Raw genomic sequence first — 26,092 nt, forward strand, 5'->3', positions numbered from 1 at the left:
GGTCTTAAAATCGATTTCTGTACTCCTCCCCGACGAGGGGATTAGCGCTGAAATCGACATCTCCAGGTCGAATTTTGGAGTAGTGTGGACTCAATTCGATGGTATTGGCCTCCAGGAGCTATCCCAGAGTGCTCCATTGTGACCGCTCTGGACAGCACTCTCAACTCAGATGCACTGGCCAGGTAGACAGGAAAAGCCCCGCGAACTTTTGAATTTTATTTCCTGTTTGGCCAGCATGGAGAGCTGATTAGCACAGGTGACCATGCAGAGCTCATCAGTAGAGGTGACCATGGAGTCCCAGAATCGCAAAAGAGCTCCAGCATGGACTGAACGGGAGGTACTGGATCTGATCTGTGTATGGGGAGACAAATTCGTGCTACCAGAACTCCGTTCCAAAAGACGAAATGCCAAAATATTTGAAAAAAACTCCAAGGGCATGAAGGACAGAAGCGATAACAGGGACACGCAGCAGTGCCGCGTGAAACTTAAGGAGCTCAGGCAAGCCTACTAAAAAACCAAAGAGGCAAACAGTAGCTCCGGGTCAGACCCCCAGACATGCCGCTTCTATCATGAGCTGCATGCAATTCTAGGGGGTGCCTCTACAACTACCCCACCCCTGTGCTTGGACTCCTGAAAGGGAGTCTCACGCAACAGGGATGAGGATTTTGGGGACGAGGAAGATGATGGCGCACAGCAAGCAAGCGGAGAAACCGTTCTCCCCGACAGCCAGGAACTGTTTATCACCCTGGAGACATTACCCTCCCAACCTGGGCTCCCGGACCTTGAAGGCGGAGAAGGCACCTCTGGTGAGTGTACCTTTGTAAATATAATACATGGTTTAAAAGCAAGTGTGTTTAAATGATTCATTTGCCCTGAAGACTTGGGATGTATTTGCGGTCAGTAAAGCTACTGGAATGCAGTCAAGCAACATCTGTTCTTTATCTCTCTGAGTTATCCTCAGGAGAGCGATATCATTCATGGTCACCTGGTTGAAATAGAGGAATTTTATTAAGGGGACATTCAGAGGTGGCCGTTCCTGCTGGGCAGTGTGCCTGTGGCTGAAAAGAAATCATCCCCACTGTTAGCCACGCACTGTGGGGAGGGGTGAAGCGATCATCCCAGAGAATTGGGTGGGGGGGGTGGGTTAGTTGGGTTTGTGCTGCACGTTAATCCGAAAACCGCACCCCCTCCTTTTAAATGGCTGACCCATTTTAAATGGTCAACCCAACTCTCCCTTTTTTTCCTCTTGCAGCTGCAAATGTTTCAACACTCCCCCTATCATCTCCGTCCCAGAGGCTAGCGCAGATAAAAAGGCAAAAAAAACGCACTTGCGATGAAATGTTCTCTGAGCTCATGCAGTCCTCCTGCACTGAAAGAGCCCAGCAGAATGCATGGAGGCAGACAATGTCAGAGTCCAGGAAAGCACAAAATGAATGTGAGGACAGGAGGGACGCGTGAGAAGATAGATGGCTGAAGCAAGAGGAGCGGTGGCGGCAGCATGATGAAAGGAGGCAAGCTGCAATCCTGAAGCTACTGGAGGATCAAACTGATATGCTCCGGTGTATGGTTGAGGTGCAGGAAAGGCATCAGGAGCACAGACCGCCGCTGCAGCCCCTGTGTAACCAACCGTCCTCCTCCCCAAGTTCCATAGCCTCCTCACCCAGACGCCCAAGAACGCAGAGGGAGGGGCTCCGGGCACCCAACCACTCCACCCCAGAGGACTGCCCAAGCAACAGAAGGCTGGCATTCAATAAGTTTTGAAGTGCAGTGTGGCCTTGTCCTTCCCTCCTCCCCTCCTCCACCACCCCACCTGGTGCTTCCCTCCTCCACCACCCCTCCCGGGCTACCTTGGCAGTTATCCCCCTATTTCTGTAACTAATTAATAAAGAATGCATGAATTTGAAACAACAATGACTTTATTGCCTCTGCAAGCAGTGATTGAAGTGGGGAGGGGAGGGCGGTTGGCTTACAGGGAAGTACAGTGAACCAAGGGGGCGGGTTTTCATCAAGGAGAAACAAACAGAACTTTTACACCGTAGCCTGGCCATTCATGAAACTGGTTTTCAAAGCTTCTCTGATGCGCAGCGCGCCCTGCTCTGCTCTTCTAACCGCCCTGGTGTTGGGCTGCGCGTAATCAGCGGGCAGGTGATTTGCCTCAACCTCCCACCCCGCCATAAACGTCTCCCCCTTACTCTCACAGATATTGTGGAGCACACAGCAAGCAGTAATAACGATGGGAATATTGGTTTCGCTGAGGTCTAACCAAGTCATTAAACTGCACCGGCATGCTTTTAAATGTCCAAATGCACATTCTACCACCGTTATGCACTTGCTCAGCCTATAGTTGAACAGCTCCTGACTACTGTCCAGGGTGCCTGTTTATGGCTTCATGAGCCATGGCATTAAGGGGTAGGCTGGGTCCCCAAGGATAACTATAGGCATTTCAACATCCCCAACGGTTATTTTCTGGTCTAGAATGTAACACCCTTGCTGCAGCCATTCAGATAGACCAGAGTTCCTGAAGATGTGAGCGTCATGCACCTTTCCCGGCCATCCCACGTTGATGTTGGTGAAATGTCCCTTGTGATCCACCAGTGCTTGCAGCACCATTGAAAAGTACCCCTTTCTGTTTATGTACTGTCTGCCTTGGTGCTCCGGTCCCACGATAGGGATATGCGTTCCGTCTATCGCCCCAGCACAGTTAGGGAATCGCATTGCAGCAAAGCCATCCACTATGACCTGCACATTTCTCAGAGTCACTACCCTTGATATCAGCAGCTCTTTTATTGCGTTGGCTATTTGGATCACAGCAGCCCCCACAGTAGATTTACCCACTCCAAATTGATTCCCGACTGACTGGTAGTTGTCTGGCGTTGCAAGCTTCAACAGGGCTATCACCATTCTCTTCTCAACTGTGAGGGTTGCTCTCATCTTGGTATTCTTGCACTTCAGGGCAGGGGAAAGCAAATCACAAAGTTCCATGAAAGTGCCCTTATGCATGCAAAAGTTTTGCAGCCACTGGGAATCATCCCAGACCTGCAACACTATGCGGTCCCACCAGTCTGTGCTTGTTTCCCGGGCCCAGAATCAGCATTCCATGGCATGAACCTGCCCCATTACCACCATGATGTCCAAATTGCCAGGGCCTGTGCTTTGAGAGAAGTCAGTGTCCATGTCCTCATCACTCTCATCACCGCACTGCCGTCGCCTCCTCATCTGCTTTTGCAGGTTCTGGTTCTGCATATGCTGCAGGATAATGCGCGAGGTGTTTACAATGGTGATAAGTGCTGCGGTGATCTGAGTGGGCTCGATGCTTGCCGTGGTATGGCATCTGCAGGAGAGCAGAGTGGCAGCGGAAGCGTGATGATGGTTTGCAGCCCTATTGTACCGTCTGCTGCCAGAGCAGGAGAGTAGCGTGGCAGTGGAAGCATGACAATGTTTGCAGCCCTACTGCACCATCTGCTGCCAGCAGTACCCAGGACACAACAGCGGCGGCTGAGCTGAGCGGGCTGCACGCTTGCTGTGGTATGGCGTCTGCGTGGAAAAAAGGCACGAAACGATTGTCTGCCATTGCTTTCACGGAGGGAGGGGCGACTGACTGACTGACACCCGAGATAATGCTTTTGCCCCCTCAGGCAGTGGGAGCTCAACCCAGAATTCCAATGGGTGGTGGAGACTGCGGGAACTGTGGAATAGTTACCCACAGTGCAATGCTCCGAAAGTCGACTCTAGCCTCAGTACTGTGGACAAACTCCGCTGACTTAATGCGCTTAGTGGGGACACACACAATCGACTGTATAAAATCGCTTCCTAAAAAATCGACTTCTATAAATTCGACATAATTTCATAGTGTAGACACAGTCTGCAGACCTCCACCGACCACAGGTTGAAAACTACTGCTCTAAGGAACTATATTTTATTGTCTTCCTCTGACCTTTAATTAATACATATTTAGAAATCTATATCTAAATGCACTCACTGGGGTAGAGGTTCATTCCTATTGTGTGGAAGGGCGTGTCTGTTTCTGGGGATTACTGGTACACTGTAGCTATAGGGGGCAAAGGAGTCAGCCAATGCATAGGCAAGTGTCAGATTGTTAGTGTCACCTCTGCAAGGCTCTCCAGTCCTTCCAAATCAAGCTGCTTGTTTTCTTGGCACAAGTGGTCCATTCATAGCTTAGTTCAGGAAATGTGTAATAGCCATTACAGTGTGGCTTGTAAGATGCAATTAAACTTAAATGATGGGAAAGGAAAATGTACTCGAATTATTCACTTTCCTTGAAAAGATCAGTTGCTGTATGCAGCTTTGTGTGAAGAGTTCACCTAATGTGTGCATATTTGCACCAGCTTTAGGGAAACTTGCTAGGGCTTGTCCTAGTTGTAGGAAGGAGGAAAAAGTAGATTACAGTACAAGTTTAGAAACAATTGTATTCTCTTTTAGCAAAGGTGACTATAGTATGGTGGGTTTGAGAAGTCTTTTTAAATATGGTAAAATTTTAGCATATAGAAAAAATATTGATCTCTTTTCCAATAAAATGAACAATGCTGCTGGAAATCAACACAAACACAATATCAAAAGTTTCTATAGTACGTGACAATGCAACTTGGTATCTCTAAAAGTGCATGATTCTGGGGGAATTTATAAATAAATAGGGTACATTTTCAAACAGTTCAAGATCAGACTTTGACTACATGAAATACCATATCTTGTAGGAGATCTTGCCTTTAACAAGCAGCATGTCTCCAGGTTAACTTTTAAAAAAAAAGTAAGTTACAGAAGACAACATGAACATTAGAGTGAACATATAAACTGAAGTCTTTTTTCTTTCCATATCTAATTAGCTCATAACCACTGAAGATTTCTGTCTATTTCTCCAGTTATGTTCTACAGAATGGAAAAAGGAAGTCTTAAAAGTTGTAAAATATGTACATTAGCATAGCAGTCCTGAGACTGAGCCCTGAGTTTTCAGGAATCCTGGTCAAAGCCAGTTCCCCTTTAAATACTTTGAACTTTAAAGCTCTTATTTGTCATGTAAATACGTGTTTTCACGTGATAGTTCTACGAATTAAATTTGTAAAGCCTTCTACCTCATTCATAATTTCCTTTGAAACTGGAAAGTTTTTCTTTCTTTGAAAAATCATGGATTCACTTTTTTTTCACCCCAAATAAAAACAGCCTGATGAGGTATTATGAGTGAATATGAAAGATCTTTTTGAATGTCTTCTTGAAGTTCTCGTTACAGAGGGGATAGATGAATGGATTTAAAGTGGAGTTCACATAACCAAGCCAAATAGTGAACATATGGAAACTGTAATTGCAACAGCTTTGACAATAGGCTATTACCATAAACAGCACAAAATAGGGAATCCAGCACAGCATAAAAGCTGCCATTATGAAACCCAGCTGCTTGGCTGCTTTCCTCTCCCTGTTCACATGCACCCCTTGCATGGACTGGGTGCGCAGTCTCCGCCAGGTGCTCTTCAGGTAACTGAGGCCTGCAGCGTCTTTGTTAGTCTTTTCCTCAGCACTAGAAGTTGCTGGGATCGGGGTGAGATCAGAGTCATTTTTACAGGAGGCCCCCTCAATGAAAGTGTGCTCATCTGACGTGTCACTCTGTGTCAGTTCTGGAGCCTGTGAGCAAGGCCCCTTCTTGACAGGCACATACTTCATTCCCACTTTATCTGGCCCTGGCTGAATCTGGGTAATGGCAAGGGGAAAACAGCTCAGTTTTACAACTTTGCTGTCAGCTTCTGTAATGAAAGCCTTTGGGGGTTTGTCAAAGCTGCTGACTTCAAGCTTTGCCTCCATACTTTTGGACTGAGGGAAGTAGAGATTTACATTGCAGCAAGGGTCTACAGAGCTTCCTTTCAAAAGACTCGTGTTTATATCTTTATTTGGCTTTTTGTGGCCAATGTTTTGCTTTTCCTGCACCTTATCACGATGTATACATTTGCTTTCTGAGAAAGACCGAAACGATCCATTGATGAGCTCTCGGTGCTGATAGTGTTTCCGGACAGCCTTGTATATTTTTGCATATAACCATAACATCAGTAAAGATGGGACATAGAAGTTGACAATGGCCGTCAACACTTTAAACCACCTGACTTTGGAGAACTCTGTTTCACAGGTCTTTTCTTCCACTTTCCATTTCCCTCCATTGGCAAAAGCATGCCAGCCTAGAATCGGGATGATCCACAAAAGAGAAATCAGCCAAGCTCCAGAAATCATTACCAAAGCTCTACTTTTGGTCCGGTACTTGAGATACTTGAGTGGCTGCTGAACTGAACGGTAACGATCTATGCACAATATAAAAAGGTTGAAGATGGAGGCTGTGGAGGCTACATAATCCATTGAGAGCCAGAACTGACAGGCTGGTCTGCCCAGTACCCATTCGTGATTCAGTAGGTACATAATGTTCAGCGGCATAACAGCTACACCAACTATAAGGTCTGCGACTGATAGGCTGACAATGTAAAGGTTCCCAACTGTATGCAGCTTTCTTTCTCTTTTCACTGCATACAGGACCAAAATATTCATGATGACTGTGATCAGCGAGATGCTACCCAGGGCCAGACCTAGAGGGATTGGGTGAGCCACTGTTGAGTTCTTTGTTTCACACATCTTTTGCTCAAGGTCACAGAGCAGAAAGTCAGGATCCTGGTATTTCACTCTTGTTCACAAGCCTGGTTGAGTTTATGATGTGTTGCTTTCTGGTTCTTTTGGTGACTCTGTAAGAGAAAAAAATAGCGTCATAGAAATGTGTAATAATATAAGGGACTTAAGAGGACATCTAGTCCATCTCCTTGCCCCTCTCCCCTGCTGACGTAGGACCAACTAAACCTAGATCATCCCTGACAGGTGTTTATCTAACCTGCTCTTCAAAACCTGCAATGACAGGGATTCCATAACTTCCCTTGGTTCAGTAATTGCAATAAAATAAAAAGAATACTGCACACTTTAGCATAATATCTTCCCTTTGACAGGGCTTTTCAAACATTAATCAATTTTAACTAAGGCTTGGAAAGGTCAAGTGAGTTGTATGAGAAATATATATGGCCTGAATGATGTTGACAACTTTAGTTGGGATTCTATAGGTCTGAAGAATATTCCACAATATATGTCTGTGCAGGCTGTCAGATAACTTTGAAAATCAGTGAAACTGATGATAGTGGGGAGGTGAGGGGGAAGCTGCCATTCTATACATCCTTTGCTGATTATCTTTAGTGTAAATATCTGATCTACACAGGATCTCTTGGGCCTGAATCCAGCTAGTTCTTCTCTAATCTTTACATCCACTGCCTCTTTCATCTTGTGTACTATCATGCTGCAGAAGACTTTCCCTACAACAGAGAGGAGTATAACTCCTCTCTAGTTACAGTCAGTGAGATCACCCTTTTTGGGCATTCTGACAATGATTCCATGTTTCCACTGGTCAGAAGGGTCTGTTTTCTCAGACTTCATTCAACAGTTCTGTCAGTTTTGTTAGGGCAGTTATAGCAACTGCTTCTAGCATTTCTGCTGTGATTTGATCATCTCCTGCTGTTTTGTTTTTCAGCTTCTTGATTACAGCTTGTATTAGTGATCAGCATCACTACATCACTAAGGCCATGTATAGAAATGCAAAGTGCTCTGTAAGGGTGAATAATCAGACAGAGGAATTCAAAGTGGGTACTTGTGTGAAATAGGGCTCCATTCTAGCTCTGGTGCTGTTTGGCATTTCCATAGATTGGTTAATGAAGAAGTGTATTAGCAACACACACACTGGTATAACATGGGTAGATGGAAAATGCCTTGAAGATCTAGACTCTGCTGATGATATTGCGCTATTGAGAAACACCCCGAAAAGCTACAATCGAAGACAGATAATCTGGCAACAGCAGGCCAAGCTGGGCTCAGAATCAGTTATGCTGAAACAAATATCCTCAAAACCCAGATGTCAAGTAGCAACATTACATTAGAAGGCTAAAACATCAAGAAAGTAGAATATTTTATCTACTTAGGCAGCACCTTGTTAGCCAATGGAGACCTCATAGGAAGTGACATCAAGAATAGGAAAGGCATCCCACAGCATTCACTAAACCCAACAACATATGGAAATCAAAGATATACAGCACAAGAACAGAGTTATCTCAATTATTTACTATCAGGTTCCTCATAATTCTGATCCTGACATCTGGGGAAGAAACTTTCAGTCCATCCAGATTTCCAATTATATATATTTTACTTAATTAACTGATTGAAAAGAAAGTAAAATAAGCTGCCTATAAATAACAAAATGAAAGTGGATGGGTGTCAGATCATCCATTAATCTAATTATTGGGCTGATCTGTGTCAAATAAACCAGTAATTCTTCATAAGCTTTATCTGATAGTTAAATAAGACTACTGCCCTCCCAAATTATCAGCCCCAAAATAATAAGGCATTACCAATCCTAAGAGTGAAGCCACGGATGAGACGGCATCTGAGGCCATTTAAGGCATCCAGTCAAAATTATAGGTGGTTACATAATAGATAATCTCTTCCTCCTCAACACAGGGTTACATGAAAGGTTCCAAGTCGAGATGACACAACTTACTACATTTTAAAATTCAAATTAAAAATTCTGGTGAAAACAAGATTTCTCAAGATTAATAAACAAATCCCAACCCATAAAATATGCATGTGTGATCTTATATGGGCTTTGGCAGAACTGAATTTTGTACAAAAATTTGATGGATAGTATAAATGTTTATTTTTAAGCATTTTTTATTTTTACCAATTTAAATTTTCACAGTTGTGGAAAATTTGGGGGTGTCAGACAATAGGGATGGTCAGACAATAATTCTCTGACAGTAGATGCTGGGATTCAAAAGTTAAAGTTTTAACTGTTAAAATACAAATCTTCAACATTACTTGTCAAAATATACAAAGTAAATATCTGTAAATCAAATTCTAATTAGTGCTCAACCAGCATTTTTGCTTACTTTGCCTATCTGAAATTTCAGTTATCATTCATGGAAATATTTTTTTCATCAGTTTGTGTATGGTGAAATCTGTTTACTGATATTTACCGATTAAAACTCTAATCCTTTCAAACTAGTGTTATAGAAAGTGAGATTATTTAACCTAGGGTTGTTTTAGGTGTTTGAAAAGCTATCCTACAGGAACTGTTCTCAAATAATTTCCCTTGGTCTAACCACAGACACTCCTGCATGCACACATACCAGATGCCTGTTGGAGTTAAAAAACCAACAACAGTGCAAGAATGAGGTAGAGGTGTCCCTCTGCTAATAAAAACTGAAAAAAGAAGACAAACCCCAAAAGCTTGTTATATCCATTTAGCTTAACTCAGTAAGAAACTGATTTAAGCTATTTGGATATAAGCCAGGTTTAAATGAATCCAAGAGTATTCCATAGCAAGATTTTGCACCAATTTAACTAAATCAGTTTTTAAAAGCACTTTTAGTTCAATCAGTTCAAACTTGTGCGTAGACAAGACCTGAGCAGCTGAGGGGAGGCAGCACTGGATACACACTATAACTTGCTCTCAGTGTCTGAGAAACTGCTTGTTATGATTTGTCTTGAATAGGGAATTATTCTTATTTGTCTAGTACTTTTGGCACAGAATCTTAGTTAAATTCAATGAATCTTCTTCCTTAGAGCTGATTAGGCATTTTAGTGCTCTGGGTGAGAAAGCATATTTGTGCCCCCTACTGTTTTTTATTTAATTATATGAGTTAGGATATTATAGAGTAATGATAATGCATTTATTTTCTCGTATTGTACAGTACGTAGACAAAGAAGCTACTGTATAATTCTTTTAGGTGTTACATTAATTTTCACATAATCCTTTAGCACCTCCTATAATACCTTCGTATATAACCCTTAAGTAAACTCATTGATAGGCACTGGAAAAAAAAACATGGACTGAAAATAATTGTAACATAAATATGGATACTACAATGGCTGAATAGCATGAAACATTCAGAAAGACAAAATTGCATTTCTGTTTTATAAAAATATGATACAGGTGGTTTTCCATCACCTCACAGTGAGCCTGTGACTAGAATAAGCAGCCACCTCTCTCAATGCCACATCCGAGAATAAAAGGGACCCAAGAGTAAACAAAGAACGAATTTACCACGGAGGTGGATTATCTAGCAACTGAATTACCAACATAGTATCTGACTCTTTATAAGCAGAAGCCACCGTCTCTCTGGCCTTTATATAGGGAAGACAGCCATTTTTTGGTGCGGGGGGAGGTTGTAAGATTTCTGTTTTTTACCTTTTGCATTGTGATTTTATTTTTCTAAGAGGAGTATTGATTATTGTTTGCTTCCTGATACAATATTATGGTTGACTTATACCTGATCATTTCTCCTGCTGAATCCTGCCAAGCAAATTGTGATTATGCCCCTTTAAAGGTGAAGGATTATAGTAGTATAGCTTATTTGTATAAGGCCAGCGTGGGAAGTATCATTCGGTTGGGGAAGCTATGTTGTGACAGCTGATAAGAAGCCTAAGTGTGGAGACAGAAGAAAGTATATGGCTGTGGTGATTGTGAAATCAGATTATGCTGTGTTTCAGTGTGTGACAATGCCAATGCCATGGTTATAGTGGCTAGATCAGGGGTAGGCAACCTATGGCACGTGTGCCGAAGGCGGCACACAAGCTGATTTTCAGTGGCACTCACACTGCCCAGGTCCTGGCTACCGGTCCGGGGGGGCTCTGCATTTTAATTTAATTTTAAATAAAGCTTCTTAAACATTTTAAAAACCTTATTTACTTTACATACAACAATAGTTGAGTTATATATTATAGACTTATAGAAAGAAACCTTCTAAAAATGTTAAAATGTATTACTGGCACACAAAAACTTAAATTAGAGTGAATAAATGAAGACTCGGCACACCACTTCTTGAAAGGTTGCCGACCCCTGGGCTAGATGGACATAACACTGAGGTGATAGCCCTGGTCTCATAGAGAAGTGTGTCAGGAAACGACTGGCTGGGCCACAGCCCAGAATGCTACAAACACAGGTCACAGTGGATACATTTCTTCGCTAGTGCATAGCTCACCAGCAGCTCCACTCTAGATCTGTACCCAAGGCAGATTTCCCTATTGGTCTCTTCCCCCGTATACTAAATGGCTGTGTTTTATCTGTCTTGACACAACTGAAAAAGAAAAGTCAAGGTGCATTCAGCATCCTGGGCCAGTCTGCCCTGAAGGTGTCAATTCCCTGATGTGTGAGTGCGCCAGTTAATGGAGCATTATACCAGTGGATCAGAGGGAGGCTCCTTATTCTGGTCTCTGTAATAACAATTGAATCAGGCTAGAGCAGCAACAAGTAAGGGCAGGTCACAGTAACAGAAACACACAGCTGAAGGAGGGAGCAGGGTGTGTGTGTTGACTAAAGGCATGTTTTACTTGTGCAATGTTTACTTTCTGTTTCTAGGGTTGCTTCCCCTAACTGTAAATCACAAGCAGCCCCTTCAGTTTTCTTGCCTGAGCATAGAAGCCCCTCTGCCCTCTCACCCTATTTTTGCAAACAGTGCAGGTGGCTCATCCTGTTGGGGCTTTGCCCTCTGCTACCATCTGGCAGAGCCTCACCCCTGGGCTGAACCTGGCTCCTACCCTCCCCCCCAATTTTGCTCCTCGGCCCCTCTCCTGTCCCTGCTTCCAGCTATTTGATACCCTGCCCCGTCCACTTGGTCAGTTTCCACCCCCTGCTTAGACCCTTCCCATCCCTACCCCCATTTGCCCCCAATGGGCATGCTCAGTAGAAGCTAAGCAGCACTCAGAACCCTGCCTGCCGCCCTGCCAGGGTTCTAATCCTGGGGAGCCTGCTCCGGCTGGGGTCACTGGGCCCGATTCTGCAGGCTGCCCCATTTTTGCATCCCCGGCAGCTCTGTGCCCTGGGCGGCTGCCCTACTCACCCCTTCCTAGTTAAGGCCCTGGTCTTTCTGCTCAACAGTAATCGTCTCTTCTCTACCTCAGCATTAAGATTCTGCAGGAGGCCTTGGTGAGCTGCAGCTATCTGCATGCCATCTATTTGAGCATCTTCTAAACTTTCAGTAACCCAGGAGACTGGATTAAAGTGTACACAATGAAATGGGAGCTGGCAGACACTGACTGGCACAGCTGAGATTTTAATTTTTAGTCTGCTAAGCAGGCACAGACACAGAAGCCACTGACAGACAGATATCTCTGGCTGCTGACAGACAGATATCTGGTTTCTGAAACCCCCCTATATTATGCAATTAATTTATTGATTTGTATAGAGAATAACAAAACATTTCCCCCCATATTGGGTGGAGGCTGGGCTAGCTGTCTGAGTACATAGCCAGCGGCCAGAAGGGTTTGTACTCCAGTAGCTGGCCTGAGCCACTGCCCATGGTGCCCCCAGCTACACTGCTATTCGTAGAAGGCTAGCTTGAGTGGAGCTAGTGCTGGCACATCTACCACACTTCCCAGCTCAAATGTAGACATAACTATAGTTACTATTTTAAAATACAAACTCTGAACATATGTTCCAATTCAGCAGGGTACTTAAACTAATTTTAAGCATATGAGTAAAACATAGGCAGATACTTAAGTACCCTCCTGAATCAGGGCCATGTTTATTGCTAGCACTGCCCTGCCACATGTCAGTGAATGCATAATGTGTTTCCTTAAAAAATTAATTGTGAACAATGTTTTAAATGAAACTATCTATATACATTTTCTGTTAGTGAGAGTCAATAGAAAGCTCTTTGAGCATAAGCAGGCAGATGTATTGTACACACAACCCCTATCAGATTGTTCTCTATATATGTGTGTGCTTTAGCTTCATTGGGAAAACAAAACAACCAGCTTGTTGAAGTAGAGGTGGTTTATAGGTGAAAATTAAGAGAAACAGATTTTGTTATTATTGTTACAAATACAAAAATAAATAGGACAGTGGATTTTGAACATCTAAGATTACCAGAACTAATCCTTTTAAGACATGAGATAAGACTACAAAGCACTAGGTGAATAGTGAAGTATCTAGTGTCTAATGACGTGGACAGAAATAACACAAGGGAATAAATCATTGTGGTCACTACAGTTAGCAAGGATTGCTGATTGTGGAATTTGTCACAGAGGAGGGCCTTAGGGCTAATTTTTCCCAAGGAGGTAAATTTATTTGTGCCTGGAAAATGCATGCAAACTTGGACCAAGACGGTCATGCATGTGGACACACCAAACACATCTGCACATCTGGTTACACAGATCTGTGTATGGACCACTGATCTAGATCAGGGGTTCTCAACCAGGGGTACAAAGAGGTCTTCCAAGGGGCACATCAACTCATCTAGATATTTGCCTAGTTTTACAACAAGCTACATGAAAAGCACTAGCAAAGTCAGTTGAAACTACAATATCATACAGACGACTTGTTTATACTGTTATATATACTATATACTGAAATGTAAGTAAAATATTTATGTTCCAGTTGATTTATTTTATAATTATATGGTAAAAATGAGAAAGTAAGCAATTGTTCAGTACTAGTGTGCTGTGACACTTTTGTATGTTTATTTCTGATTTTGTAAGCAAGTAGTTTTTAAGTGAGGTAAAACTTGAGGGTAGGCAAGACAAATCAGACTCCTGAAAGGGGTACGGTAGTCTGGGAAGGTTGAGAGCCATTGATCTAGATGCACAACAGTGAGTTTTTCTTCATGTGTAACAGGTGCAATGGCATTTGGCAAGTGAAGCTGATCTACCCACCTCAGCGAATCTGGCTCAAATGGGAAGAGCAGCAGAAACAGAATCTCAGGAAGAAAAACATGCTTAATTTTTAATGTTATTCAATATGAAGGTCATATTCTGACCTGACACTCATTTATGCACACAGTTTTGCATGAGCTATCAGAAGTGAGTGATAGACTCTGCATGCACAGACAACAGTTATGCACAATATATGCAGCAACACCTTTTGCATGTACAAACAATTACATGTGCGGACTCTCGAACATAAAGGCAGAGGTTGTATATTGCAAGTTTGGCCCTTATAAACATAAATAATAATACCTAGCTCTTATACATTGCTTACATTTCTTCCATTTTTATTAGGGTGTAACAAGCACAATGCCACAAAAGTTGTTAAAGGAGAAATGGTAGAAAGAAAAAGAGGGAGAATGGGACAGGAGGTGGAGTAGTTCTCTTTATAGGCTGATATAGGGCCTAATAATATTTTAAGCTTCTGAAAGTCGGGTCAGAAGACCAACAATCTGCTCCAAAGATTTATAAAAAAAAATCTTACCTGTGACGGTGACCTGCCACTACCCTGAATTCTGGATAAGTCTAACAGGAAGTGTCTGTTTAGCTCATAAAAGCAACAGTGAAGGACATTAAACATCCGTGTGTGCATATGTAGGTCTATGGTGTTTGCATAAATCAAACAACAAGTCATGTATTGGATTTCTGATCCCAATTATTCTGGAAGTAGAGACAACAGATACTGCCCCATGCTAACTCCGTCTTTTTCACATTTCAGTAGCCAGTGCTGGAGTTGAATCTCCAAACCCCTCTTCACAAAAAGTCAAGTTCCTCATTCCATCCTCATTTGCACTCTTATGAACCAGTATTAACGCTGGTGTTATAAAACAAACAACAGGTGTTGCTGCTGCGACTAGGGAGAGCAAGTGTGCAAACAATGGAATACCTGCCCAAGAGAAAATCAGATTCAGGGTAGTCTGCAAGTTTCTGCCATGTGTGTTTTCTCCACATCATCCCTTCAGTTGGGTAGGAATGCCCAGAAGAAGCACAGAATTCAGAACTAGCTCAGTGTGGGGGAGGAATAGCTCAGTGGTTTGAGCATTAGCCTGCTTAAATCCAGGGCTGTGCGTTCAGTCCGTGAGGGGGCCACTTAGGGATCTGGGGCAAAAATCAGTACTTGATCCTACTAGTGAAGGCAGGGGGGCTGGACTCAATGACCTTTCAGGGTCCCTTCCAGTTCTATGAGATAGGTATATCTTCATATATTATTAACATATGCTTACAAACCAGACTGCCACTGGCTTCCCTACCACACCTATGTACTGCTCTCCTTCCATAGGGACTAGGGGAATAGAGTGTGATTGATAACCGAGAGGGGGAGTTAATGCTTCAGGGATCCTCCAATGAAATTAGTGATAAAAACTGTAAAATGAAAAGATGATTCCAGCTGAATCCCACATTTAGAGCAGCAGCAGCAGTGAGGCGTCTGACCTGAGTAGTTACTGCTAGGGCCGGCTCCAGCATTTCTGCCGCCCCAAGCAAAAAAAAAAAAAAAAAAGCCGCGATCGTGATCCTGTGTCCCATCCACTAGACCATTGTTCTCATCACAATGGCAAGGTACCCGAGACACTCAATTTAATTGAATTGCAAACTAAAGAGTGACTTCAGTCCTTAATCCTTATAGTGCAGCCTGAGCAGCCTTAATTTGTCCTTGACCTTTTTGATGTTTATTGTAATAAACACATGTGTAGACTAGGGCGCATAAAAAGCACTTTGCACAACTCATTTCTCAACACTTGCTACTGGTAGAAGTGCTATGCCTGGGAATAAGTGTTTATAGTATCAGGCTCTGAAGTTGGACCCCAAATTGTGTACCCCAGTTTTTAGGCATATAAATGTCAAGGCTGGGTTAGGAGCACTTCAGAAATTTGGGCCAAATGTTGCATCTTTGCTCTTGAGCAAATAAATTCAACCCCTGTTCCATGAAATTGGTTGTTCTGTGGCTCTTGTATATACTGTTTGTACAACCTTGAGTTTGTATGCATACAGACGGCATTTCTGGAGCATGTTAATGAGGAAACAAGCCAAGACAATAGTTAACTAGCAGAGTTTCTCTGTACTGTCTCCTTCCATGTGACTATGACATTCCCAGCACATACTTCCACCTAATTGTCCTTTGATAAAGCAGAATAAGCTCTTTCAAACAGTTCAAAAGCTGTAGCCAGAGACTGAATGACTTACAACTTGATAAAGAACAAATACTGAATCTTTTTGCTGCAGTTCCCTGGCAGCAGCCATCCCTGCCTTCTCCACTATGGAATCCAACACCCCAAAGAGACTGCAGTTAAAGGGTTGAGATCTTCAGGATCATCTCACCCACACACTACTTGAAGAGCTCAAGAAGTTCAGCACTGTGACATGATGGTTTTACATTAGAAGCCAGATGGTGATGGCTCTTGCTCAGCTGTGTGGGGAGGAGAGGCCTTTTGCTTTCCCTGCATTCCTTTCATAGCCGAACAATGGCTTTCATAGTGGAAACCCCTGAACTGCGTGCTCTCTGGAGAGAACAGACACCATTCATTCCTGCTCCCCTTTCAGGAAATAAGTTTCTAAAAAGGGGTGGGGAAGAGGAAGAGTCATGTGATCTCCTCTCACTTTGCACTGGCCTGCAGAGGGGTCAGCGTACCAAGGAGAGCAGTAAGCTTCATCCGAATGAATGGTGCTGATTGTGCACACGGAATAGCCCTGGAAGATGTTGTGCATGGTGTTCCTCCTGAGGCAGTGCAGCTCCACACTGCCCTTTACATATGGCTTTAGTTCCCTCTAATTTTGCCCTCTGAAATAAAGTTGTATCACAACACATCAGTGCAATTCTATGTCATGAATGGCACAACATCCTGAAACTCAACTTCGTCCCTGGAAAATACATGGAAAATCAGTAGCCCTACATCATACTGTAATATCAAATGCAAATCACCCCCCATGCCCTAAGCAATGATACCAACCCTTAACTGTATGTCTGTAATACTGAACCAGTCTGCTTTAATATTTACCATTATTTATGCGTCCACAATAGCAGACAGGTGCTACTTTATGATTTGTATTATCTTAGCGTCTAGAGGTACTACTCATAGAACAGAATTTAATGAAAACAAACAGTCCAACATCTTGGCCAGCTCTTTGGAATTCCTAAGTCCCCACCTTGTTTTAAAATGCCTGGATTCATTTTTACTGTCTACGTAAAGCTTCCTTTACAAATGAAAATGAGCAAATGCAGCTTGTTTGTTATTGTTCCAGGATGGAATGTTCTCCTTGCCTGCCCCCTTAGCAGGTGTTGATCCTAGTGGGGGATGCTCAGCAAGTCACCGCTGACTCACTGCTGTAGGTGCAGCTCATTAAGCTCCACCCTGGATAGAAGCAGTGTGGGGGGAGATCTCTAGAAACAGGAAGTGTGTGTTGAATAGTCCTCAGGGAAGAGCTTAGAGAAGCCAGAGCTGCAAAGAAGGGCTGGGCTGGAATTTTGAGTCTTTACATTAATCAAGCAAAACCCCAGGATGAGGCTAAGTTTTCACTATAAATTACATGTGTAGTTTGGCTTTGGCTGAGAAAGCCACTTGCTCCTAGTGACCTTCTGTTCTTCATGAAGCCATTAACACAGCAGATGATTAGCTTCTCTCTCACACACAGACTTGTTTCTCATCTCCAAAAATCAGTGAAATTACATTCTGCACACACTTGCTTTCAGGGTATGGTTCTCACAGAGGCTTGAGAAATGAGTGCTTTTAAAGTACAATCATTTGTAATTTACTTAGTCTTATTTTTCATTGATTCTTCATCATGCTGCAGGACATCCACTGGGCGACAACCAGAGTTTAGTATCGTTTTACATGGCAAATGCATAGATTATAGGGCCAGAAGGGTCCCCTGTGATCATCTAGTCTGACATCTTGCGTATCATAACGTAGGCCATAGAACTTTCCTGAATTAATTCCAGTTTGAACTACAACATATCTTTCTAGAAACACTACAATCCTGACTGAAAAATTCCAGTGATGGAGAATTCACCACAACCCTTGGCAAATTGGTCTAATGATTAATTATCCTCACTTAAAATCGTGTTCCTTATTTCAAGTCTAAATTTGTCTTTTTCAACTTCCAGCCATTGATCTTGTCATACCTGTGTCTGCTAGATTGAAGGGCCCTCTTATCAAAATTTTGTTCTCTATGTAGGCACTTAAAGACTATGATCAAGTCAGCCTTTAACCTTCTCTTTGTTAAGCTAAATACATTAAGCTCCTTGGGTCTTTCATTATAAGACATGTTTTCAATTATTTAATCATTCTCATGGCTCTTCTCTGAGCCCTCTCTAATTTGTCAACACCCTTTAATTGTTGAAACCAGAACTGGACACAGAATTCCAGTAACAGTCTCACTAGTGCCTAATACAGGGGTAATATAACTTCTCTCTACTCCCACTCGATCTTGTCCTGTTTACACATCCAATGACTGCATACATTTGGCCATTGCATTGCACTGGGAGCCCATGTTCAGCTAATGATCCACCATGATCACTGTAGTCAGCCAGCTCTCAGTCTGGGTTTGGCCATCATATATGTATATCTCTTGCCCTGGGTTCCCTCCAGAACCACCTCTCCTGGGCAAGATCACTGTTTCCTGCAGGAGTCGGGCTCAGTCTTGGGGTCCTTTCTGAGTCTAATTATCTCCAGTCCCTGGTGCTGCTCCTCAGGTCTCTGACAGAGAGCAGACATCTAGAGCCCCTGTCTTCCCTAAACAAAGGATGGTGGGGGAGGGAAGGCTAGTCACCGCCTCAGGCAGAACTCCTTCACAGTCTCTCTACTAAGCCAAACTTGCCCCTCTGCTCTGTGACCAGCTTCACCTTTTCATGCTCTGCAGATGAACCTAATTGGCACTGAGTACAGGGATGCTCATTAGGCTTGCTGTCAATGGGATGGGAGTCAGTGCTTCCCAGGATAGTGTCCACCATCCTATAAGCATGGCCTGCATTCTTGCTTACTAGCAGAGATGAAAGTAAGCCAGTACGGGCCTGTACGGCGTACCAGTTAAAAAAAAGTGCAGCAGCATACTGGCAAGAAAGTGGAGCATTCAATACCGGCTTACTTTCACTTCCTTTGGCTGTATAACAAACAGCTTAAACTCAGAGCTAATAAAAGCTTGGAAAGGGAAAACTCACTGTCACATTTGTTGGTTGTTTCTCTCCCTCTCCTCCTCCAGCCAGGCTGCGGAAGGCGGCTATGCTCCGCGCTTCCCCCTGTCTTGCACTCAGCAGCGGCTGCAGCGGCTCCCCTCTAGCTTGCGGCGGGGAGCAGGGGGACTGGCTGAGGGAGAAGCCTGCTCAGGACGCCTGCCGCCTGTATAATAACAGTTTAAACTCATGACATACTGTGCACCCAAGTTTACCACCTGAAGCAAAAAGCCAGTAGTTTTTCTTTTTGAATTCCTCAAATTGCATTTTTGACCACACAGCAGGGTATGGTGATGGAGTATCAGTTTTCTGACCCGGCAATTCAGCATTTTCATTTGTCTCCTCTCTTTGTGGTGGCTGCGGCTCACCACATGACAAAGGTGTAAAAGTATCAGTGTTTTTTCCCTGTGGATGACTAGTTACAGCTTTTTCATTTGTTGCTGTTCTTTTTGACTGACAATCCCCCATTTCCTCACTTTTACGTTTAAACATACCTGTTAGGGTCTGTTGAACGTGTATCTTCTTAGGTGGCATTTTCCCCCCACTTACTGTCCTCCTACTGTTAATTGCGCGCCTGACAAGACTTGACCAATAAGAAGCAAGGCTGCATGATTACCATGTGGCAGTATGGCACTCAAAAGCTAACGTTTGGAACAACTACATGAACGTCTTCCTGTGAAAACAAAATCTTCTTGTCTTGCTTGACAGATCTAAATCTACTCTGATCCAGGTATGTTATAAATTTATATGTATAGTATGGATGGATCTCTCAAAAAAGATAGCTCTTCAGTGTAGGTGTCGGACCAACACCCCCCTGGGGCAGGACACCATTAAGCAACACACACATTAAGCAGAAGTTCCTGAGGTGTTAGCAGCAGAAACACTGTCTCCCCCATCCCCCCACCTCTCAAAAGGGCACCGGCGCCCTACCAACGGGCTGCACGCCTGGAGAAATGCGCCTGGCCGCTGCAATGGGTGGCCGCTTACTTGCACAAGGACAGTAATACATACAGTAATTATGTGTATGAATGTGTCACAAACAAAGTAGTGGGGGAAGACGGGGTGAAAGAAGGACAACCAGAATAGCCTTCATGAAATATACAAGATACTTAGAGAAAGTTTTGTCAATTTCAGCCTCCACACTCTGCAGAACATTGACAAAACAAAAAGGAAATCTGAGATTGCACCCCTACGTCCTAAGGACATTTCAGGTGTTTAATTCAATATATAAAGAAGGTGGAATGAAAACTATTATTTCTTTCAAAGGAGGCACAATAATTTCCCTGAATATCCAGTTTTCCCCTCCAATCGCTTTGTGGTTTTGTCTATTGGGCTATTTGCTTTCCCTGTGAATCTTTAGTTGCTTTAGCAAAATTCCTTTGCCCAAAATAAACTCCAATCATCATGACACATCTTCCTACCACGTTCTCCATTTTTTTTAACAGTAACATTTCAAAGAGGATCTGCAAGGAGTTTGGGTATCACAACCATGATCCTCTGCTGGGGAGGGAATGGGATAGATTTGAACTTGAAAATGGTTCCCGATTTTGATTGTATTTTTTTGTGTATTATACTATTGAAGATCCCCTCATCCAGGGGGCAGAAAAAAACTGCCCCTGCCTTGGTCTCTCTCTCTCTCTCTCTCTCTCTCTCTCTCTCTCTCTCTCTCTCTCTCTCACACACACACACACACACACACACACACACACACACACACACACACACACACACACAACTGTGAGTGAAATTAACAAGGATGCCAGAAATGGCCCCTAATCCCACGGGCTGACCTGCGGAGGGAACAGCTGAGTTTAAACTGTTATTATGCAGGCGGCAAGCGTCCTGAGCAGGCTTTTCCCTCAGCCAGTCCCCCTGCTCCCCACAGCAAGCTAGAGGGGAGCCGCTGCACCTGCTGCTGAGTGCAAGGCGGAGGGGTGTGTGTGGGGGGGAAGCATGGAGCCTAGCCGCCTTCCGCAGCCTGGCTGGAGGAGGTGGAAGGACAAGGAGAAAAATATGACAGTGAGTTTTCACTTTTTCAAGCTTATTCCAATATTAAAGTTTTATCACAGACAGTATGGGTAGTAGTAGTAGCTTTATTTTCTATATCTAAGTCATGCAATGGGAGGGATCCATGAAGTATGTAGGAGAGGTGGGCTGCTTGCGATTGGACCGTACCAGTAGGAAACGTAAATTACTTTCACCCCTGCTTACTAGATGTACAACTTTACATTTGGATGTATTGAAATGCATCCTGTTTACTTGCACTCCCCTTATCAAATGATCCAGATCATTCTATATCAGTGATTTGTTCTCTTCCTTATTTACCACACTCCCAATCTTTGTGTCATTTGAAAACTATCAGTAATTATTTTTTCTTCCACACCATTGATAAAATATTAAGTAGCATAGGGCCAAGAACCAATCCCCATAGCGGGACCTCACTAGAAACACACCAACTAAATGATTCCCCATTTATAATTACATTTTAAGACCTATCAGTTAGCCAGTTTTTAATCTATATAATGTGTGCTGTGTTGATTTTGTATCATTCTAGTTTCTTAATCAAAATGTCATGTGGTACCAAGTTAAATGTCATACAGAAGTCTAAGTATATTACATCAACACTATTACCTTTATCAACCAAACTTGTAATTCATTTAAAAAAAATCAAGTTAGCTTGCCAAGATCTTTTTTTTCCATAACCCAGGTTGATTGGTATTAATTATATTATCCTCCTTTTCATTCTTTATTAACTGAGGCCTGTAACAGCTATTACATTATTTTGCCTGGGGTCTACGTCACACTGACAGCCCTATAATTACCTGGGTCATTCTATTTACCCTTGTTAAATATTTGTACAACATAAGCTTTCTTCCAGTACTCTGGAAATTGCCCAGTGTTCCATGACTCATTCAAAATTAACATTAGTTGTCCAGGGAGCTCCTTGACCAGCTCTCTTCAAACACTTAGATGCGAGTTTTCTGGACCTTCAGATGTAAAATGTCTAATTTTATTAGCTTCTGTTTAACATCCTTCTAAGTTACTGTTGGAAAGTATTTAATCATCATCAACATACACCTCTACCCTGATATAACGCGACCCGATATAACAAGAATTCGGATATAACGCAGTAAAGCAGCGCTCCGGGGGGGCTGCGCACTCTGCAAGTTCGATATAACATGGTTTCACCTATAATGCAGTAAGATTTTTTGGCTCCTAAGGACAGCATTATATTGGGGTAGAGGTGTATATGAATACATCATCTAACTTTTCCCAAATACAGAACAAATATGTATTGAACACTTTTGCCTTTTCTGCATTATTGAAAATTCTACCATTTGCATGTATTCAAGGACCAGTACCATTGTTAGGATTCCTTTTGCTCCTAATATACTTAAAACACCCCCCCCCCCAACTCTCTTTTTAAAAGTTTTTATTGTCCTTAACTCTAACCATATAGTTCGCTTTATGTCCTTTTGCTTCCCTTATTGATTTTCTACAATTCTTACCTTTTCATTTATATTCACTGCTATCAATTTCCCCTTTTTTCATCTGTTAGAGTTATATTTTTTTTATAGCTGCTTTAATTTCTCCTCTAAACCAGGTTGGTTTTTTTAACCAGTGTAGCCTTGTTTCCGGATTGTAGCTTTTGGGGCATCTCGTAAAAAGTTCTTAAACCGTTCCAAATTATCATTCACATTATTCTATATCAATTCTTTCTCCTAGATGATTTGGCTCACAATTGTTTTCAGCTTTGTGAAATTGGCTCTTTTAAAGCACCAAATACATATTTTACTGGTTTTGATTTTATTCTGTTACAGTTCTTATGCTCCTGTTTGATTTGAAAGTTTCTCTTACCTTCTAGACCACTAAACATAAAACTTTTCTGAAGACCCCTGGTAACTATAGTACCGGTGCATTATTTAGCAATAGGCTAAATAATGGAAAATCACCAGGGGCTGACATCCAATGGAATGACTTAGAAGGATCTGCCTTCACGGAATCCAGAAATTCTCCCAGCCATTCCTCAGGCTTGGCTGCTCCTTGGGTTCCCTTCTATCTGTCTAAGACTGTAGCTCCCTCACCAGAGAAGAAATCTCATCTTGCTCACCCATCCTGGTACGTCATCAATAGCTAACCTACAGCTTCTTCAGAGGCCCCAGTAGCAAGTTCAGCAACAGCACAGCCCTGTTACCATTATTGTAGCATGAGTGGCATGCATGGCAGCTTTGGAACAACCATGATTTAGAGTTCTGTATGTACTAACAAATTATGGATCTTTAGATTACAGCCATCTTTGGGGAATAACTTTTGTGTAACAAAATTGTTTGTTTGGGGGACAGTTAGGATGGGTCTTTTTACTCCAGACTGTTAATTTGAAACTAGCTATAGCAGGAGTGTAGTGGGGTGGTCACTCCGCTCCTGCCCTGAAGTTCCTAAAACAGCCCTGGGAAATGCTGCGGCGGAGGGAAAAGCTAGGCTGATTGGGAAAGCAGCCACAGCTCTGGTCAGCTTAATCAAGGCCCAGCTGGCCCTTATAAGAGGACTATGGGCCAGAAGAAAGAGACACTCTCTCTAGCTTCCCCAGAGAAGGAAGGACCTGGCTGCCTGGGAAGCCAAGGAGAGTACCTAGGGTGGAGCAGTGCTGGGGAGCTCCCGCCTAGCATAGTCCCATGCTGCAGATCTAGTTAAGGGCCCACAAAGGCCTGGTCCCTACTAAGTCCCCACTTCGGACTAAGGTACGCAAATTCAGCTACGTTAATAACGTAGCTGAATTCGAAGTACCTTAGTCCAAACTTACCGCGGGTCCAGACGCGGCACGGAGGCTCTCCCGTCGATGCCGCGTACTCCTCTCGCCGAGCTGGAGTACCGGCGTCGACGGCAAGCACATCCGGGATCGATTTATCGCGTCTTAACCAGACGCGATAAATCGATCCCAGAACATCGATTGCCTGCCGCCGGACCCTCCGGTAAATGAAGACGTACCCAAAGGGTACTAGCAGGGTACCTGAAGTGGAGCAGTGCTGGGGAAGGGCAGAGGGAGCTGGGGAGCTCCAGCCTAGCAAAACACCAGGCTGCAGGCCTAGTTAAGGACCCACAAAAGTTACTGGGGCTGCAGAGGGGCAGCTGAGATACGCAGAGGCGGCTGGTCCAACCCCCCCTTGCCAATGATGAGTGGCTTACAGACTGCCGTCTGCCCCAGTGAGCGGGGGCTATATGGAAACTGGCAGTAACCACTGAGGCAAGGTGGGGTTGGGGGTTCCCCTGGGAGGGGAGACCCTTGAGTGTGGGGGTACTGCAGTGGGCAGAACCCCTGGGCAAGGGGTGCCGGGGTCTGGGAAGGACACAGGGCCAGCAGCAGGCGAGACACCGGCCTGTAGAGGGCGCTCTGGGCTGGAAGAGCTAATTCCCTGGACAACCAGCAGGAGGCGCTGCACCGGTGAGTCGTCGCCCCGCAACAACGAGTGATTAAAATCCATTCATTTGAAATAGAGGCTATGTCTGCACTATACAGCTTTTAGCGACACGGCTGTGCTGCTACAGCCGTGCCGCTAAAAGTCGCGCAGTGTAGCCACTGTTTTGTCGGCAGGAGAGAGCTCTCCTGCCGACAAAAAACTTCCACCCCCAACGAGCAGCGTTCACACTGGTGATTGTCATCAGCAAAACTTTTGTCTTTCGGGGGGGGGGGGTGTTGTTTTTTTAACACCTCTGAACGACAAAAGTTTTGTCTTACACTTGTCAGTGTAGACATAGCCAGAGAAAAGTGCTAAACTGCACAAAATAAGGCCCATATCTGGCAAGCCACAGAACCTGCCCTGCTTCCCTAAACCAGAATATGTTTGAAAGGGATGCTTGTTTGTATTATTCATATTACTGAAACTCACTCCTGAAGCGTTATCACATTAGCAGGGAAAGGTCTCAGAGCTTTTAAGCACTTATTGTTGCTAGGGCAACCACTTCTTTGGTATCCATATGAGATGGAGAAGTGTTTGTCTTTCACTCCCTAGATCGAGTCCCTAGGAGGCAAACTGTGTCACTGCAAAAACAAATGGGACAAAGAAAGCAAACCTGGCGGTAGCAAGTTACTAAAATCAGGAATGTCCTGAGAAAATCTAGATGAATCATGCCGACTCTAACTGCACAGTACAGGAAGTCCTGTCAGGCAGTATAATACCTGCACCTGCAGAAGGCTTTATATAAACAGATGAACTGCACATGTGGAATCAAGAAGCATTCACCTGTCAGTTTCTTACTTAGCAACTAATAGCTTGAGAAATGGCAGCCTACGTAAACTAGGATTTTCCTTGGGAGTGTAAGGGGGGAAGGGTTAAATAATAACCAGATTTTTATTACAACAGTGCTTAGAGGCATCAACCAGGTTGAGCCCCATTGGGCTAGGCACCATACAAACACAGAAAATGACAGCCCCTGCCTCAGAGACTAATAGTCAAAATTCAATGGGAATCGGGCATCTCACTCACCTTTAAAATCCCAGCCCTAATAATACTGAATTTCACATTCAGAAGGTAGATGACCGATCAACTGAAAGTCTGGCTGTTAGTAAATCTCAGGCTACTTCTGCCTGTTTGATTTATTTTTAACATTTTCATTTATTTTATTTTATTATTCAATGATGTGTCAATTATTTTCATTTCTGGAAACAGACTTTTATATGAATAAAACTGACTGTCTCAATTTCAGTGGGATTTAGTCAAGATCATACCATATACCTTGCCCTCTTCAAATGAACCCACAACAAGTGTCTATGGCTTTGGAAATGTTACCTATAAGTGTGCTGCTCATGGCTTTCTTTCCTCCTTCTCTTACTATCGCTCATTAGCAAATTGCTACCTCAGAAAGTAGCTACCTGTAAAATTATGGGCAATGTTGATCATAGTTGGTCTAAAGAGAACTAGCACATAGGTTTTGTTTTAGGGTTTTTTTTTACTCTACGTTGTTTTGTAAGTCATCATTATAATGAATACATCTTTGCTTACTGATTTTGTCTATTCTTGGTTAGCACAGTTTGATTATTTCCTGACTTCTATACAGCAGACATTAACAGGGCAGGTTTCTTGCATTGATTTACTTCCTTTGTGTAGAGCATCAGTGAGCTTCGGTTATGTCAACACTAATCTGATCACATAA

At 43.3% G+C, this 26,092-nt stretch overlaps 1 protein-coding gene across 3 annotated transcripts in view; it reads right to left on the reverse strand.

Annotated features, from left to right (window-relative positions):
• Positions 1 to 1,898: 1,898 nt before the first annotated feature.
• Positions 1,899 to 26,092, reverse strand: part of HRH1 (histamine receptor H1) — an 82,711-nt gene continuing 58,517 nt past the window's right edge. For all 3 annotated transcript variants that reach the window (XM_065553120.1, XM_065553121.1, XM_065553119.1), the window contains one exon: positions 1,899 to 6,728. In XM_065553120.1, the coding sequence (XP_065409192.1) occupies positions 5,188 to 6,621 (1,434 nt within the window). In that variant the 5' untranslated portion in view covers positions 6,622 to 6,728 and the 3' untranslated portion in view covers positions 1,899 to 5,187. The remainder of the gene's footprint in view (positions 6,729 to 26,092) is intronic.

Source organism: Chrysemys picta, chromosome 7, assembly GCF_011386835.1.
Source record: "Chrysemys picta bellii isolate R12L10 chromosome 7, ASM1138683v2, whole genome shotgun sequence".
Classification (NCBI taxonomy): domain Eukaryota; kingdom Metazoa; phylum Chordata; order Testudines; family Emydidae; genus Chrysemys; species Chrysemys picta.